The sequence below is a fragment of the Crinia signifera genome, chromosome 7, assembly GCF_055691185.1.
Source record: "Crinia signifera chromosome 7, ASM5569118v1, whole genome shotgun sequence".
Taxonomy (NCBI): domain Eukaryota; kingdom Metazoa; phylum Chordata; class Amphibia; order Anura; family Myobatrachidae; genus Crinia; species Crinia signifera.
The window spans coordinates 48,040,895-48,058,367 of NC_139223.1; the positions used below are offsets into that span (position 1 = coordinate 48,040,895).

Below are 17,473 nucleotides of genomic sequence, written 5' to 3' on the forward strand. Positions count from 1 at the left end.
TCTGAGTCCATTTTAACATAGAATTCAATGGGAAAAAGGGGTCCTGTTCCTTGCCCCACTATCCAAGTGGGCATGGAGTTGGATATAAACCTGTGGCGAGCGTAGCGAGCCACCGAGCCCGAAGCGTGGCGAGCCCCGCGAGGGGACACAGAATACCGTTCGCTCGCCACGCTTCGGGCTCGGTGGCTCGCTACGCTCGCCACAGGTTTATATCCAACTCCATGCCCACTTGGATAGTAGGGCTATGAAAAGGACCCCTTTTTCCCATTGAATTCCATGTTAAAATGGACTCAGTCCATTTTAACATTGAATCCTATGGGAAAATCGGGTCATCGCATCGCACTGATTGTATGCCTTAAGTTAAGGCATACAATCAAAAAAATCGGGCGCCCAGATACTACATAAGTACCAAAAAGAGAGAGCAAATCCAATTGTATTAAAAGATACAGGATTTAATAAACATATATTTTACTAATAATTCAATATAACATATTTTTATATGTTATATGGGCCCTTATTCTGATCGGTGCGGTAATATCCGCGTGCGTTCGTGCCGCCGATGTTTTGTGTCTGCGCATGTGCAGAGGCGCATGTGCGAACGGGGCGTACGGCCAAATCCCGCATGAAATGTGAACACTCCGAACAGGGGGTGGAGAGGGGCGTGAAGGGCTATTTGGGCTCATTACCATATGCATACGCCCCGCGTTTCATGGGTGTTCCCATGGAAATGCTGGGCATACATATGGTAATGCGGCCGTGACGCACGTGTAGGGGGCGGACATATGACATCGCCGGATGTCAGCTGCCCGCCCAGATCCCTGCTTTTGCACGGAAAAATGTCCATGTGGTCTGAGGTTGCGGGAGCTGGTGGAGCACTCGGTCCTGCATTCGATGGTCTGCGACCATCGAATGATGGGGGAGGTTCCCTGAGATGGAGGAGGCATATTCCGTGAAAAATACACGTGCGGTCTGTTCGGCCAGCTTCTTACCGCGTACGGACAGAGTTGGCGATCCGTATGGAAGGCGGGGTTTCGCACGCACGGTCCTGGCCGCATAATCGGATCCGGCCGCACCGATCGGAATAAGGGCCATTGAATCAAATTATTAGTCAAATATATGTTTATTAAATCCTGTATCTTTTAATACAATTGCATTTGCGCTCTCTTTTTAATTTTATTTATTTTTACTACTATGCAGTGAGCCAGTGATATAACTGGTAGGCACACATCTGAAATAAACCAATCATATTCGCTTTCTTTGCTTAACTTCCTCTGAACACATAAAAGCTCATTTCTGATTGGATGCTAAAGGCTTTGCTGAAATTTTCACCTGTTTTACTAAAGAATGCATTAATTAATTCAATTAGAGAACACACTGGCAATGAAGCTAGTCCCCTCTTCAAAATACCTCCATGAAGTCAATTTAACATCAGAGAGTAATCAATTCCCCTTGTTTTTACTGGGCTTTTTATTAAAAAATGAATAAATAATGGATAAAGCCGGGGGAAGAGAGATGGGGCTATCTGCCTTCCAGGAAATGCATCCTGCTTTGAGTTTCTGTACAGAATTTCTATCTACAAACACACAGCTTGACCAAAACTCTCCAATGAGGAGGGGTGAGCTGGGACAAAGAGGAAAGGGGGGTGGGAAGCTCAGCGACAAAAAAAAAAACAACCATTTCCTCTGCCCTGAAAGAGACAGTTAGGAAACAAATTACCAGAATCCCATGCCAAAAATATATATATCCGTAAAACAAAAACTTCCTATCAGCTGCTGCCTCCCCAGCCCCTCTCTCAGCGACTCACATCCTCGCGCACACACACGCTGGTGAGCTCTCTGCCTTTATCCTCTAACAGCTGCAAGGAGAAACTGGGATTCTGAGCCACAAATTCACTTTCTCCTTTGACATCTGCAAAATTCTCTTCTATCCACCTTTCGCATACGGAAACTTGCACCTCTGCCACTTAAGTCACTTTAACAAACGCCCACGTTAGTTTGCGAGTGGACAGAGAGGGGCCACATCTGGAACACATCTGTCTTCTTGGGGCGTGGGAAGAAGAGAATCTGATTTCCAGTGTTCCTGGGGGCTCTTAGTTCGGTGGGGTCCAGTCGGGAATGCTGTTGCATCTCCGAGTCCAGGAGGTGGGGGTTGCCTTGCAGGAGTGCGGATAGAGTGGAGACACAAACTTGGTGGATTCCCTACTTTGCATCTGCCTTTCATGGGATTTCCGAGCCAGCCTGCCTGGCTGTGCCATTTCTGGGGGGCTCTCAACTCTCAAAATGAGTGGGGATGTCCTCTAGCAGCTCCTGACCCTGAGCAGCACAACAGGGCTCGTCCTGTTTAAGAGGAGATCTGGTGGCAACAGGCGATGGGCATGCAAAGACTAGTGGCGGCGGCTGTGGCAGTGGCATTGGTGTCCCTTATCCTTAACAATGTGGCTGCCTTCACTCCAAACTGGGTGTACCAAACAATGGAGGAAGGCCGCAAGCGCAGCGTTGGTCTCTGGAAGATGTGCTTGGCTGGAAGAGGGGTAAGCTCCCGACTGGGACAAGGTGAAGAGAGGGTGTGTCTACCTATTGGCTGGGGATCGGAGCCATCTGGCTTACAAGAATCCAGGAACACAGTCAAGTGTAAGTATCTATGCAGCAGTATATAATATATCCCTGTAATGTCAGATAATCACCTCTTCTCATCCGGATGACAAAGTAGTTAATTATTCAAAAGGATCTCAGGTAAGTTTTGTTATGTCTATAGGTAATTCAAATATTTTATTGTTAGCACTTATGTATGAGGTGCCACAAATGTGTGCAGCGCCGTACAGGGCAAAGATACCCACTTACACTTGCAGGATTTTTGTCGGGCAGCACCCACCCCATGGAATGTCCTTCCATGCACACTAAGACTCTCCTCTAGCCTCCAAACTTTCAAGCGTTCCCTGAAAACTCACCTCTTCAGGCAAGCCTATCATATTCAGGAACACCCATATAACCTCCAGTAGCATTCATAGCTACAGTAATTGCATCCCATCAGGACCGTCTTGTAATCTGATGGGACTGCCATGCTATGGAATTCTATCCTTATGTGTCCCTCGTAATATCCCTATAGATTGTTAGCTTGCGAGCAGGGCCCTCCTACCTCTATGTCGGTTTGTTTCTACCCAGTTTGTTTAATCACTGTTGTTTCCAATTGTAAAGTGCAACGGAATATTCTGCGCTATACAAGAAACTAAATAAAATAAATAAAGACACTAAAAAGAGTGAACAATATAACAGATTAACCTATGTAGATAATTTTGTGCATAGGCAAAGCTTCAGTATAGCGACAACCAATTGGCTTAGTTAAGGGGAGGAAAGAAACAAGAGAAGGGTCCTGCTGGTAGCCTTCTGCTTGAGAGCTTACAATCTAAATATCTTGAATATAATGTCACTATTACTAGGGTCAGATAGAGAGCATCACCCTCCTGTCCCCTCCTTAGCAGAGCCTCTCCATATGCTGACATTCCTGTGTGCTGGACCAGTGCTGCTTGGGAAACAATGATAATCGTGAAATAAGATGGAACATAAGTCTTTCTAATGATCTAGATTGCATAAATATAACTAGCATGCCACTTCACTCATATTGCTATCACCTCATCACACGCCTGTAGTTGATTTGCATCAAGAAGAAGTATAGTTTTATTAAAAAAAAATTTTTTTATCAATGTTGGGGAACACAAGTAAAAAGAAATGTTGGGGAAAGCACGTAAAAAGAAATGTTGGGGAAAGCACGTAAAAAGAAATGTTGGGGAAAGCACGTAAAAAGAAATGTTGGGGAAAGCACGTAAAAAGAAATGTTGGAGAAAGAGAGTTGCAGAGAGAGCAAAATATTTTAGCCAAAGCAGCTCAGTAACAGCAACAGAATAAAACCAAATTCCTCAATAATTATATATGCTGAAACCTCAAATAAGAGCACAGACACAACAATCAAATAACCTTATTGGGTCCCAGGGTCATACAGACAGTTTAACTCCTTGTAGAGCTCTGACGAATGTGTTAGATAATTATGCCTGCTGTACAGAAACACTACTAGAGAAGAACATGGTAAGTAATAGCTTAGAGTACACAATCAGCACAGCAGAACCCGGTCTGACAGATACTTTCGGACAGATTATTCGTTTTTGATTTGATCATGTATTTACCGGATTCAAGTGAATATATTATCGTATTAGAGGAGGAATAGATTAAAGTATTAGAGGACCTGTCAGGTCTAAGATTTTGTTAGTATTAGCCACTTAAACAACGAGTTAAAAAAAAAAAGAAGTAAATTCCTCTTATATTTTAATGTAAAATAGAAAGTATTGGGTAATCTAAGTACTGTACACAAAATCAAATGTTTTCCATTAAAAAATAATAGTTACGAATATGTGTTATCTTATTAACAATGTATATAGTTAAACCTGCCACAATATCACTTTAAACTAATGCTGTGTACAAACGGTGAGATTTGACATAAGATTTTGACTATATAGTCAAAATCACATGCAGATTGCACAGGTTTTTTACCTTGCGATCCCGATGCGTGTTCCTGTGGCAGCACACATTAAAACCCAGATAGACAGGGCAGCAATGACTATATAGTACAAATCTAATGGAGATTCTATGTAAATAGTACAGCGTTAGCAAAGATTGTATAGCACTCGAATAACAAGGGAATCTCACCGTGTGTACACACCATTAGACATCTACCGTATGCTTTATGCAGGTTCTGTGGCTGGCTAAATTCCGCCACGGAACCTGTGCAAATCATGGGTGTATTATCGAATATTTAAGGGATATTAGGGTAAGCCTTTATATGGCACATCCTAGATGTAAAAAAGGGAATAGGGTGGGTGCTAGCCAGGGGTGTGGTATTACGCTCCGACAGTCAGGATTCCGATGGTCAGAATCCCGACCGCTGGTACTCCGACAGGGGAGGGGTGAGAGCTATGATGACCCTTGCAGGCTGCGGGCAAAGCTGGTCAATGTTCTGATGTGAAGTACTGAGTTAGTACATGTAGCTTACCAGTGTACAAGGTAGAAATAATGTGTCACAAGTATGTGTGTATTATAGGGGAGCCATGAGGATGAGCTGCCAGCTGGTCTCTGTGCCAGTTACCTGCCTAATCACAGGTTTGCCCATGGGTTGGGGAGACAACAATAAAATAATATAATGGTCCCGCACCAGAACAGTTATTTCTTGTGCCTGTAGCAAATATCTGCTAGGAATCATTGTCAGTATATTATATTGCCAGAAATGGGCCCCCTTCCAACTCTGAGGAACAAGGGGTCTCAGGCCTGGCTGGCTGTATCATGCACACTGTGGGCCTTACATAACCAGAGTAGAGCAGGAGCGGGGTAGATGTGATCCCTGGAAATGGTTAAGTAGAAAATGCAAGCATGCATTACGTCACTGGTACTAAAACATTCATCATCCACTTTCCTTCCCCCTCTGCTGTTCCCCCAAAGGTCAAATACCACATGTAGAAAGCAGCCCGTTACACCATGTACCGCATGTTACAGGATAGGGGGCTGTAGGCAGCCAGTACTCGCAGCCAGTTCAGTCTGTGACTGATCAGCGCACAACTTTTTATTGTAACTTGTGTGATTGTTTGGTGCGTTGCTTGAAATTGCCACTATCAACATCGCCTTCTGTGACCTCACCTAGTAGTAATCCTTTACTTCATGCTGAGGATCAGAAACATTCTGTGTGTCCAGGCTCCCAAAGGAGACACAAAACAACATATTCCCCAGCGCTGTACAGATAATAGTAATTCACATCAGATCGGCAGTGGAGCTTACAATCTACATTGCCTAGCTCACTAACACATGCACAGTGACTGCATTTCATTTCTTTGTCAGAAGACAATGAACCTACTAGTATATGAGAAAACTGCAGCACCCAGAGGAAAATGCACAGAAACATGGGGAAGACATCCAGACCCTACATATATAGGGACATGGTTAGATTTGAGCCGGAATATGGATGCCCATCACATGGTACACCACAGGTGGCACCATGTATTTATTTATACCCGTTATTTATATAGCGCACACATAGCGGGTTATTCTGGTTCATTCACTCGGATGCGAATTTGCATCCATGCGAGTGAACCAGATCCCGCCTTGTGAATAGTGGTACGCCGGCCCACCATTTGCAATGCGCGTTCCTTCGCACTGGCTGGGAATGGATGTTTTACATAAACATCCACTTGGATGCCGGTGGGAACCTCCCACATCTTTCGATGATCGCAGACAATTGAAAGATGTGGAAGGTGCACGCCTATGTAAGGTTGCTCTGAGCAAGCTTACATATGTGTGTACGCTCGGGGGGCAGTGGGCGGGCAGCTGATATCCAGTGATGTCAGCTGCCTGTCCCCCGCATGCCAGTGATGTCAGCTGCCTGTCCCCCGCATGCCCGTCACAGATTTATTAGCATGAGAAGTCCAACGTTCTCATGGGAACGCCCATTAAACTTTCCCATATGCTAATGGAACCGCCTGATGCCCCATACACACACACACACACACACACCCCGCCGGCACAGCATTCACCAAGCGCATGCACAAAACATTGGTCGTGTGTGAACGCGCGCGTCTGGCCAAAAGGACATGAATAAGGTCCATATTCCTTTATGCTTTACTGAGAATATTTGAGGAGGCTCCCTGTTATTCAGTGATTCTCCCACTCTCAAGGAAATCCACCAGATCCCCATGGTTTTTCGTCCCTTTTGTTTAAAAAAAAAAAAAAAAAAAAAGAGACTGCGCATGCACAAGTCCGAAGTCCTGCGGGTGGGGCCTACAACATCGTGAAGTAGCTGTCATTACGTGTCGTCATGCTATTTAAATGCCGACCACCGCGGAGCTGTGTGGGTAGTGGTGGACCTAAAGAATGTGATGCTGGCTGAGAATACCAGCATTGGCAATCTGATCCATGTCAGTGTTCCAGGATTGGTATTATGGCAGTATTCTGGCCGCATCCCGCTACAGGAATATCCTTACACATTACAGTCACCCACTCTCTGCCTTACTATTGTATCTCACAGATCTATATTACACTATACAGACCCTCCTAATTATTACTCTTCATATAAACTATTTATGCTCAATCACTACCCTGTGGCCCTTCTGCATCCAGAGACCATTTCTCAGCAGCCGCCATGTACAGGTCACAGTCACATAACTACGACCCAGAGGGCACGTCTAATACCTAAGTCACCCATCAATCTGCTATCACATGAGCAGCAGCTGGATCTCTTTGGTAGGACTTAAGCTGGCCGTACTAGTACAATCACCAGATTCCGCAGGATCGTGCCGAGAAATCGGGTGAAAAGTGTAAAATCGTATGTTATATGTCTCTGAATATGATCCGATGCGTGGTCCCGTGTGCATCTGATCGGAGCTGAAGATCTGCACTCAAGTTTTCTAGGATCCCGCAGCACGTGCTGGGATCGCATGCAATGGGAATGCATACTATATAACGCAGGCCATCCTGCCGCCCGGTAATGTGCAGGGCGGTTCAAGGGGGTCGGCTGCGACCTCCAATCAGAGAAGTCGCAGTAGTGTAAGGGGGGGGGGACCCCCTTCGAGAGAACGCCCGCTATTACTGGAGTCCTCCAATATATCCCAGAGAACCTCAGTAACATTCTATTGTACAGCAACGGTTGGTAACTGATGTTCCATGAGGAAAATGTGCTGTATGAGGAAGCATGGCACATGGTTCCCCCGCATTAGCTATGTACAGTGGACCTATTATATTCATTTGACTATAATCCAGAGTCCTTAGAACTAGCTTCAGACCTGATCGCTTCTCTGCTAATGTGCAGAGCCCTGCAATCAGATAGCCGCTGCCCCGCCACAGCAATAACCCGCCCTGTGCAAGGCTGCTTGTCGCACAGCTGCAAATCCACATGCAATGCACTAACCATCAAACGATTTTTCCACCACGTGGGATAGAATCAGGCTGATCGGGGCCGGACCCGATTTCCAGACACGCCCTCAAACAGCGGACGGCTTGTGATGGAAACACTCATCTGAAGTTTGTTGTTGCATAGCGCCGCGCATGCGCGTCCTACCATAATGGAGCGGCTTGCAAACTCGCAGCCCAGCGAACAGGTCTGATTAACCCCCTAAGTTTCTTTTCCTAGGGGTCTAGTCATGAAGCAATGACACAAGTGGAGAAGTGAGCCAATGAAGAAGTTGCCCATGGCAACCAATCATCTTTGCAGTAACATTTATCATGCCTTCTATAAAATTATAAAGAGAAGCTCAATGGTTACCATGGGCAACTTCTCCATTGGCTGCCTTTTCCACTCCTTGCTTCATGAATAGATCCCCTAATATCTAAAATATCTAAACGTCTAAAGCAGAGGTCAGTGAACTTTTTTACCCTTTACCCCAAAATTTATTTAGATACGCCGACGTTACCCCTTTGATTTGTACCACACACAGCCATACATGGTAATCATCATCATCACCAATGGCTGCCAGGCTGCGTGTGGTATAGCCACTGATAATGTGAAGCCCAGGCAACTATTAGGTCAGTCGCGCTGCCGAGACACAGCCGGGCATGCATATAGATTCATATGCATGCCCGGCTTTGTCTCGGCAGTGCGACTGCCCATTACCCCCAGGAGTATAATCTTTACTCCTGTTGCCAGAACACTGGTCTAAAGAAAGCATTAATCCTTTGACTGCCAACAAATTTGTCAAAATAGGTGGAAATATTTGCCAAATAAACATTTTTATTCATCATAAGGTTTACCTTATATAGGAAATTTAGGGTGACATTTGATAGGATGCGATTTTTAGTAACATTTTGAAATCGTACCTTATCGCACTTTTTAAAATTGCATTTTTTGCCGCGAATTCACATATTTAATGAGGTGCATATTCCGGGCAAAAAAGTGCGATTAAAGTGCGATAATGTGCGATTTTTTAGTCATGAAATTGTGCGAATTTGAGGAAAAGTGCGAATTTGTGTTAAAAAATGTTTTTAATGGTTTGAGGTTCCCCCCTCCTGAGCATAACCAGGCTCATAATCGGGCTCATTGAGCTGGACCTGGTTCCAAAAATACTGGGGACAAAAAACATAGGGGTCCCCCGTATTTCTGAAACCAGCCCCGGACTCTTGGACCAATCCTGGTTCCAAAAATACAGGGGACACAAATTCTGGGGGTCCCCTGCATTTTGAAACCAGCACTTTATTACACACACAAACACACACCTCACTTTTACACCAATAGACTTACCAACCCAGGGTCCAGCGCTGGGCTCCCTCCTGCAGAGCCAGCTCACCCCGCACTGACAGCGCTAGCAGTCTCTGTAGCACTGCACAGTGCTATAGAAGCTGTTATCTGCACCGGAGAAAGCCGGCTCACCCCGCTGTCAGTGCGGCGTGAGCTGGCTCTGCAGGAGGGAGCCCAGCGATGGACCCTGGGTTGGTAAGTATATTGGTGTCTGTGTGTGTGTCTTTTATTTTAACATTCTTTTTACAGGTGGACTACAAGTCCCAGTGGGCCCATTAATGCCCTGCATGCTAGGACTTGTGGTTCTCCAAGTCCCAGCATGCGGGGGAGGCCTGCCGGCACCTGTAGTTCACCTGTATAAAGCAATGTTAGGAATGACTGGTTTAACCCCATCAGGCGGAGTCCAATACCCTAGGACGCCGGTGACAGCCCCGGGCTTCAGCCCTGGACGGGTGAAGCCTGGGGGTGGGTCCCCTTTATTGGGGGGGTCCCCATTCCTCCAGGTACCCCGTCCAATGCTGACCAGCCACCGTGCTCATGTTTCGGCCGGGGGACCTTATATAAAAAGTGTCCCCGGCTGTGGCATGACACCCCGGGCTGTTGGAGCCCGGTGCTGGTTTCAAAATACGGGGGACCCCAGAATTTTTGGAACCAGGACTGGTCCAAGAGTCCGGGGCTGGTTTCAGAAAAATGGGAGACCCCTATGCTTTTTGTCCCCTGTATTTTTGGTACCAGGTCCAGCTCAATGAGCCCGGGGCTGATTATAAAACTTTTATACATTTTTTTATGACAGGACCATGCACAGATCTCAATGATCTGTGCAGGGTTCTGACCAATTCGCCTGTCAGAACCTGGGCTGCATGTGTGGCTATTTTTACACATTTTTTTGACACATTTTCCCATCTCATTAAATATGCGAAATGTATACTTTTCAATGGGAAAACATCTGGATGCGAGTTCCGGCGCGACTAAAAATCGCACTTTCAGAATGTGCGATTTCACGCCAAAAAACACGGTTTTTGACGTTTCCTGCGTCTCATTAAATATGCGAATTCGGGAAAAAGTCGCACAAATCAGATTTTCGCATCTCATTAAATGTCACCCATAACGTTTTTTACACCACATTTTTTATTTCAATTTATATAACAAATGTGAGCGACGCTGGCATTTTTAGCAGATATTTTGCACATCTCTCACAGAGATGTTGGCACTGAAAGGGTTAAAGCGAAAGTAGATGACCATAAAGAAAAAAGCCGTATAGTGACATCCCGTATCCTGCTTTGTCTCCCTCCCAGTACAGTTTGACATGATGCGGGCATGCAATTTGATTGCCACGGTAGCCCTGACTGCTGGACAGCTCATTTTCCTTCTGGGTCTCATGGAGCTGCCGATTATTTCCCAGGATTCTCAGTGGTGGGAAGAAGCCATAGCTGCTGTATTTCAACTTGCAAGTAAGTAAGACTCACAATACAAAATGATACAGGATACAAACATCGCAGTCATTTACACTAGCTGTACATCATTTGGACCATCGATGTTTGCTAACCATTGATGATCAATGGAAAACTCTAGGTGCTTCTGGGTGGTTATTTTACAGAGGCATGGAACAGTACATATCATGGGTGTGTATTTGGCGTGGCATGTAGCCCGCCTTCTGTGCCAGTGTGTGGCATGCAGACAAATGGGATGCCCATTTCTGATGAATCCTTTGCATCCGGAAGTGCAGACGGCGGCAGTGCCCATATTTATGGGAAAACAGTGGGGGGTGCAGCATCCTGCAATAGATGTTTCCAATAACATAGGCGATATATGTCCTGCTGGATATGTGGATGATGTCAGTGGTATTAAATCCATGATCACCCGCAGTACTAGCACAGGCTCAGCCGTTTTTACCGATATGCAGGCAGTTTCCATTATCTCACTATGGGACTACTCCTTTAAGCTACTTCCTCATCAGATTCTCTCTCCAAACCCCCCCCCCCCCCCCTCTTCCATTTTCATGTCCAAGCTTTCAAGGCCCAGTTTGCATAACAGGTAGTAACAGGCATTTCCTCCTCCAGTATGGGGACATCCTGGCGCCTTCCAGTCTCTGTCCCTCAGCCCAACATTCAGAGCAGCCTGCAGCACAGAAAGAGGAAGCTAGGGGCAGGCTAAATATAGCCGCGGGGAGTGTGGATGCCGCTGTGTGCCATGAGAGACAAAATAACAACACAGAGTGTTTCCTTCCCAATCCAAACATGCAGAGCGACAGTGGCCGTATGGAGCGCTGCAGAGCTCTCCTGCTGCTACTGCGGGGACACTGGCATAACATAACAAGCCAGCAGAATGCCCGCGTTATGCAGTCAGCCTCTACAATGGAGGACCCAGTAAATGGAGTCTCCTGTTTAATACAAGCTCATCAATTACATAGAGGGACTGCTTTTAAGGGAGTCACAGAGGACAAGTGAGGGATCAGCAATAACAGGATCAAGGGGTAGATGTACTAAGCCGTGCAGTGACATGGTGGAGAGAGATAAAGTAGCGGTCTATCAGCTCCTGACAGTTTATAGGCTGTGGGCCATATGCACTTAGCTTAAAAAGTGATCAAATGAAGAGCTATAAACCACCAGCAAATCAGCAACTGTCATGTCACAGGCTGTGTTTGAAAAATGACAGGTAGGAGCTGATTGGTTGGTGGTTCATCACTCTACATTTTATCACTTTTCAAGGTTTAGTACATCTCGCCCCGGTGTTGTAAAAATGGACAGGAGCTTATTGGTTGGTACTTTCTCTCGCTCTCTCCAAGGTTTGTTATCTGCCCCAAGCGTGAACATAATCTGTTACCATACAACCATTAGCCCCATACAAATTAAAATATACTGGCAGACTAGATCACCCATTCATTCATCTTCTGCTGCAAAATGTAGATTAACGATAGCCCTGACCATCACCTATGTTTCAGAAAAACATATGATTTTGTAGGTTCTCTCACACCTGTAAGCTGCACTGTGGTGCTTCACTAACTCAAGTATCCCAAACAGACCACATCTAAAGGTCTCCTCCCTGTGTGAATTGTGGTATTAATATCTCACCCGAGCCCAAAATTTACTCTGCCCATGCCCTTACTATTTCACCCAGACTTACCATCAAATTTACTCTCTCAATCATCCTTCTCTATGTGGGCCACGGCTGGCATCAAAAGATTGTCACACCTTATAGATCCCACTGGTCTCCGTTCCTTTACTGAACTGACTCAGACTTATTATATACCCCCCCATCTGCTTTTGGGCATACTGTACCTACAATTAATCTCATGACTTCCTTGCCAACGCACACCATAGGGTGGACACAAACCCCTTTTGAAAATGTATGCTTAGCTGATTCAACACCCAGACACCTGATTTCACAACTATACCAACTCTGTTTAGCCAGCCTTCCCCTCCCAGCTCCCATTTTCATTAAGGACTGGCATAGAGACCTACACAGCATGAACTCTCAGAAGACCAGTGGTCCCGTATATTCCAATACACATTTGTCAGTTCGCCCTCCATCCAGGTCTTAGAAACCCAATACAAAATAATGTCCAGATGGTATCGCTGCCCTGAGCAAGTGCACCGAATGTTTCCATACATTATGCTGGCAATGTAAACAATCACCAGGCACTCCCCTCCATATATGGTGGCAATGCAATGTACTGACTGGTTTTTGGCAGCATGTCCACAAAATTACCTGGGAACTCACTGGAGTGGATACCCAGTCCCAGAAACTCCCAAATTTTGGCTACTCAGCTTGATGGATATGCCACTTTCCCAATACTATTGCGGCACTTGGTAAATGCAGCAAGGGCTACCATCCCTTGCTTCTGGAGGACATCCACACAACGCCTATATCCCATTGGATACAGATAGTTGATTTCTATATGAATATGGAAGACCTCACACTCTAGGTTCGCCGTTACCTGGGCGACATGGCTCACCTTTAAGGAATCTCCACTCTACAAAACCTATATCACACAGAATTAGACATCCTAGTACCACGACGATGAAACGCCCCCCCCCCGCCCCCTTCCTTCTCCTTCCACCATTCTCATATTTCCTCGTCTTTCCTTTATGTCCCCCCCCCCCTCCGTATTCATTAAACTCTATTTGTATTTCTTATTATATAAGTGATTAATTGGTTGCTATATAAAGTAAATATTTACTATTTCAGATTTGTACGACGGATTGTAACCACTGTTATATACTTGTATACTCATTTTTGCTTTATAACCAATAAAAATTAGTTTGCGGGAGAAAAAAATATCTCACCCGAATTCATACATTCAGATTAACATGATCATCAAACACAAGATCTTATCAATACAACTTCTTCCCTTCTCTTTCAGGCTTCGTTCTGGTCATAGGACTGGTGACCTTTTACCGGATTGGACCCCACACAAATTTATCCTGGTCCTGTTACCTAGATATTGGTGCTTGCCTATTGGCAACTTTGGCAGCTGCTATCCTTATCTGGAACATCCTCCACAGGCGGGAGGATTGCATGGCCCCTCGGGTCATAGTCATCAGCCGTACACTGACGGCTCGCTTCCGTAGAGGCCTAGACAATGATTACGTGGAGTCGCCCTGCTGATGACGAGGTGGAGCAGACATCATCAAAATGCGTAATGTGGTATTCAGAACAGTGGCATGTTCTCAAACACAAGCAATTCATGTTATCCAGAGTAAAAAGAGTTCCAATTCTCTAAGTACCAAATGCATACAAAGCTATCAGATGATACAACTCAGACAGTGGATCTCCTCAACGTGGAAAAGGCTGATTTGCTCATGTGGCAACTGGTAGATCACCAGCCTGGAGATCACCATAGTACTAATAGTCTACTGGGATACAAATAATATCCATTGCTCTGTTTATGGTTGGAATCTGGAGATTCTCTTGGTCTTACTCATGGTGGATTCTCTAAGTATCTCATAAAGAAGTGTCTATGAAATACAGAGGAACACCTTAAAGGCCATCCAGCCTCGTGGTTTTTTTTTTCAATATCTTTGAGATAACAAAGACAATATAGCAATTCAGCACTTTCTTCCCCCAAACGTTACGGCTGTGGATAACGCAGCTGGTCCAAGTTACACATTCGTCTGTGAAACAAGCTATACGCAATTATTACTCCATCTTTCAGAACAGTTGCTACATACTGGACCTAGGATCATAGTTTATTTGGAGGGTCCAATTTTAAAATTACCAATATATATATTTATAATCTGTTAATGTATGAAAATAACCGACAATATATTTTAATTTTTTTTTTTTATTTATCACCTTTTTTTTGTAAAGTTAAAATTAATAAATAAAAAAAAGATCCTTTGATAAGGCTTGAGGACTTTTTTGTTTTGTTTAAGGATATGCAGCTATGTGTTACTCACATGGTTCGGGTTTGTAAGTAAAGCAAATAACTTGTCTGGAACAAACCATATTACCATGCAAGGGGTGCAAGTATGTTTATATATTTCTGTACAGGGTAAATACCCGCTGCTTTTGCATGCAGCCCACATAAACTAGGCAGCTTAATTTATGCACTGCAATTTAGATTTCTGTTTGAAAACATGTGACCCAAATATAATCTTTCTGCACATGTAACATGTGCCCCACCTGCAGTGCACATGGTTTTGCCCAGTCGTTTGCTTTTTTGCTTTACTTAGAAACATGAATCAGGCCCACACTGTATAGGTTAGCAAGAATTGCGGACAGAAAGGTGTATTCAATGCGGCTGGCGAGGGGGTTTTTATGGCAAGGATGGCTTGTTTTTGGCAAGGATCGCCAAAAACAAGCCATCCTCGCCGATTAACCCACTTTCCGGCCACTTGCTTCATTCTGTGTTCCGGGGAATCCTCGCCATCACAGGACAATATGCAGTGAGCCCAGCTGCATATAGCTGCTCGCCTTGTCGGCCTCACTAGCCATTTCCATCTCGCTTTATAGAAATAGCGAGGTGATAATGGCGAGTGCAGGGGGTCAGTTGAATACTGAGGGCGGGCTATGACCGCGGGCAATAGGCACTGATCGACGTCTCGCCTGATAGGCATTGAATACACCACATAGTATGAGTGCCTGAAACAACCAGTAGGTACATGTCACACAGTGGATTGCACCAATCACATAGCTGCAGTAATACTTCTACTGAATGGGCCAGACTAGTGCTGTGTGAGCCCTTGCCATCCCCGCAGCTGGATTACGGTTTGTCCTTAAATGTAGTGTCTTCCAATTTACAAAATATACTGTCCTAACTATCAACCCTTAACCCTCCTGAACTCACATCGTGCCCTCATTAGCACAATCTTCTCCCGGTCCTAAGGAAATATATTTTCACCTCGACTCCACAGTTGCAGTGCACTTCCTAAGTGCTGTGCAAACATCTCTATAGAAGCAACGTGTATTATAGTACAGTTCCTTTTACACATCAGCCTCCTGTAAAAACAATGTCCTTACAGAAGATATTTAAGGTCATTTCCCTTCAAAATCAATAACGCTGAAGCATCACTCAAGATACATCCGCACAAATCTGATCTGTGTGCATCTGTGCGCATGTCCAGACTCAATAATCAGGCCCTGTATACCGGACTTTCACAGAGAAGCATTAAGATTATACAAAACGGCAACAACATTGCCAAGAATAACAGCACAGGCTATATTGAAGAAAGTGTGGGGGGAGCAGCAACAACAGGTTAAATGAAAGTAGTTTACACACGGTGCCATTTACTTTCTATTCAATCCCATCAGAATCGATGTGTGCGCTATATCATACCTCCCAACATGACCCTCTCCAGGAGGGACACAATGCTCTGCTTCTAGACTTCTCTCTTAATCACCATCACCTGTGGTGAACTGGTTAATGGATCAGAAAGATGTATCACCACAGGTGATGGTAGTCATACATTAAGAGGAAAGTCCAGGAACAAACCATTGTGTCCCTCCTGGAGAGAGGGTCATGTTGGGAGGTATGTTATATAAGAAAATGTTAATAAATAATAAATAAAAATGGCTGCAGACTGTCAATCTTCTGACATCATCAGCCTTACTATGTCCAACAATGCAGTACGGGTCAAGCACAATGTACTGAACATCAGTACATTGCAAGCTACCGATTGCCACCTGAATCACCCCCCTAGTGTACTGTGTACTTTGGATGAAGTGTTTTTTTTTTTTTTTTCTTGCCACAAAGGATTTGGAATAATGTTGCAAATTAAGGATGTATGGTCTGGGTGAATCATATATGTTTTGGCTTTTTACAGGGACTGTAAGTTATGTCTTATAGTATGCTAGACACTAAGGGCCAAATGCTATTGTTTTATTGCGCCCGATCTTCCATCTAAAGTGACGGGAGATCACGGAGCGATAGTTAATTGATGATTTTTATCACACTCATTAAGGTAGGGTTTAGGTGTACAATGCGGCTAAACCCAACCAAACGGCTGATCCTGTTTGCGCGCTAAAACAGGTTTAATCCGGCCCTTAGGATAATTAATTTGTAGCAATGGATACTTAATAATCCTCATTGTTGCATCTTAAGTTAGTTTATAGTGTACTAAGTACTTAGGGTCAGATGTATCTTAAAAAGTGATAAAGTGGAGAGTGATAAACAACCAGACACTTGGCTCATAACTGTCATTTTTCAAACCCAGCCAGTAATGGTAAGTTGGAGCTGATTGGCTGGTGGTTTATCACTCTATATATCACTTTTTGAAGCTTGATAAGGTACTTATGTATTAGCCGGGCGCCTGGCTACACTACGCTGACAACGTACAGTAGCTTTGGCTACATGGTCAGCGTAGCCATTGCCGGGCGCCCTGCTAATACTGTGGCGGAGGGGGTAGATTCCTGCGGCCGGCGGCAGATCTTTGGCGGGCGCGTGGACGGGGGAGATCCCGGGGTTCTGAATGGCGGCCGGCCTGGAGGGGGGAGATCCCGGTGGGTAGACGGCCGAGCGGAGGAGACGCGTCCTGTCTATGTGGGCAGCAATGTATGTAATTCACTGTAATGCCGCTGGGGGAGCATCACATATACCCACTATCCACGTCATACGCCCATTATCCACGAGGGCTTGGAGTTAATTTTAGAAAGTGTGGCGAGCGCAGCGAGTCACCGAGCCCGAAGCGTGGCGAGCCCCGTGAGGGGACGCATATCTGCGTGCGCTCGCCACGCTTCCGGCTCGGTGGCTTGCTGCGCTCGCCACACTTTC

The 17,473-nt window shown here is 45.1% G+C and overlaps 2 protein-coding genes across 7 annotated transcripts in view; one reads left to right on the forward strand and one right to left on the reverse strand.

Annotated features, from left to right (window-relative positions):
- The window catches only part of IFT140 (intraflagellar transport 140), a 138,457-nt gene that overhangs the window by 24,911 nt on the left and 96,073 nt on the right, over positions 1–17,473 (reverse strand). The window lies entirely within an intron of this gene.
- On the forward strand, positions 1,723–14,578 carry TMEM204 (transmembrane protein 204). The gene is made up of 3 exons (XM_083152997.1): positions 1,723–2,630; positions 10,557–10,712; positions 13,625–14,578. Exons 1-3 carry the CDS (start codon positions 2,369–2,371, stop codon positions 13,867–13,869), a joined length of 663 nt encoding a protein of 220 aa, XP_083009123.1. The 5' UTR covers positions 1,723–2,368; the 3' UTR covers positions 13,870–14,578.

What these genes read in the sequence shown, in the direction of transcription:
- TMEM204 (XM_083152997.1), top strand. Translation starts at nt 2,369, where the DNA reads ATGGGCATGCAAAGACTAGTGGCGGCGGCTGTGGCAGTGGCATTGGTG. An exon ending in ATCCAGGAACACAGTCAAGT is followed by an intron (nt 2,631 to 10,556) that starts GTAAGTATCTAT and finishes TCTCCCTCCCAG; the next exon opens with TACAGTTTGACATGATGCGG. An exon ending in TGCTGTATTTCAACTTGCAA is followed by an intron (nt 10,713 to 13,624) that starts GTAAGTAAGACT and finishes CTTCTCTTTCAG; the next exon opens with GCTTCGTTCTGGTCATAGGA.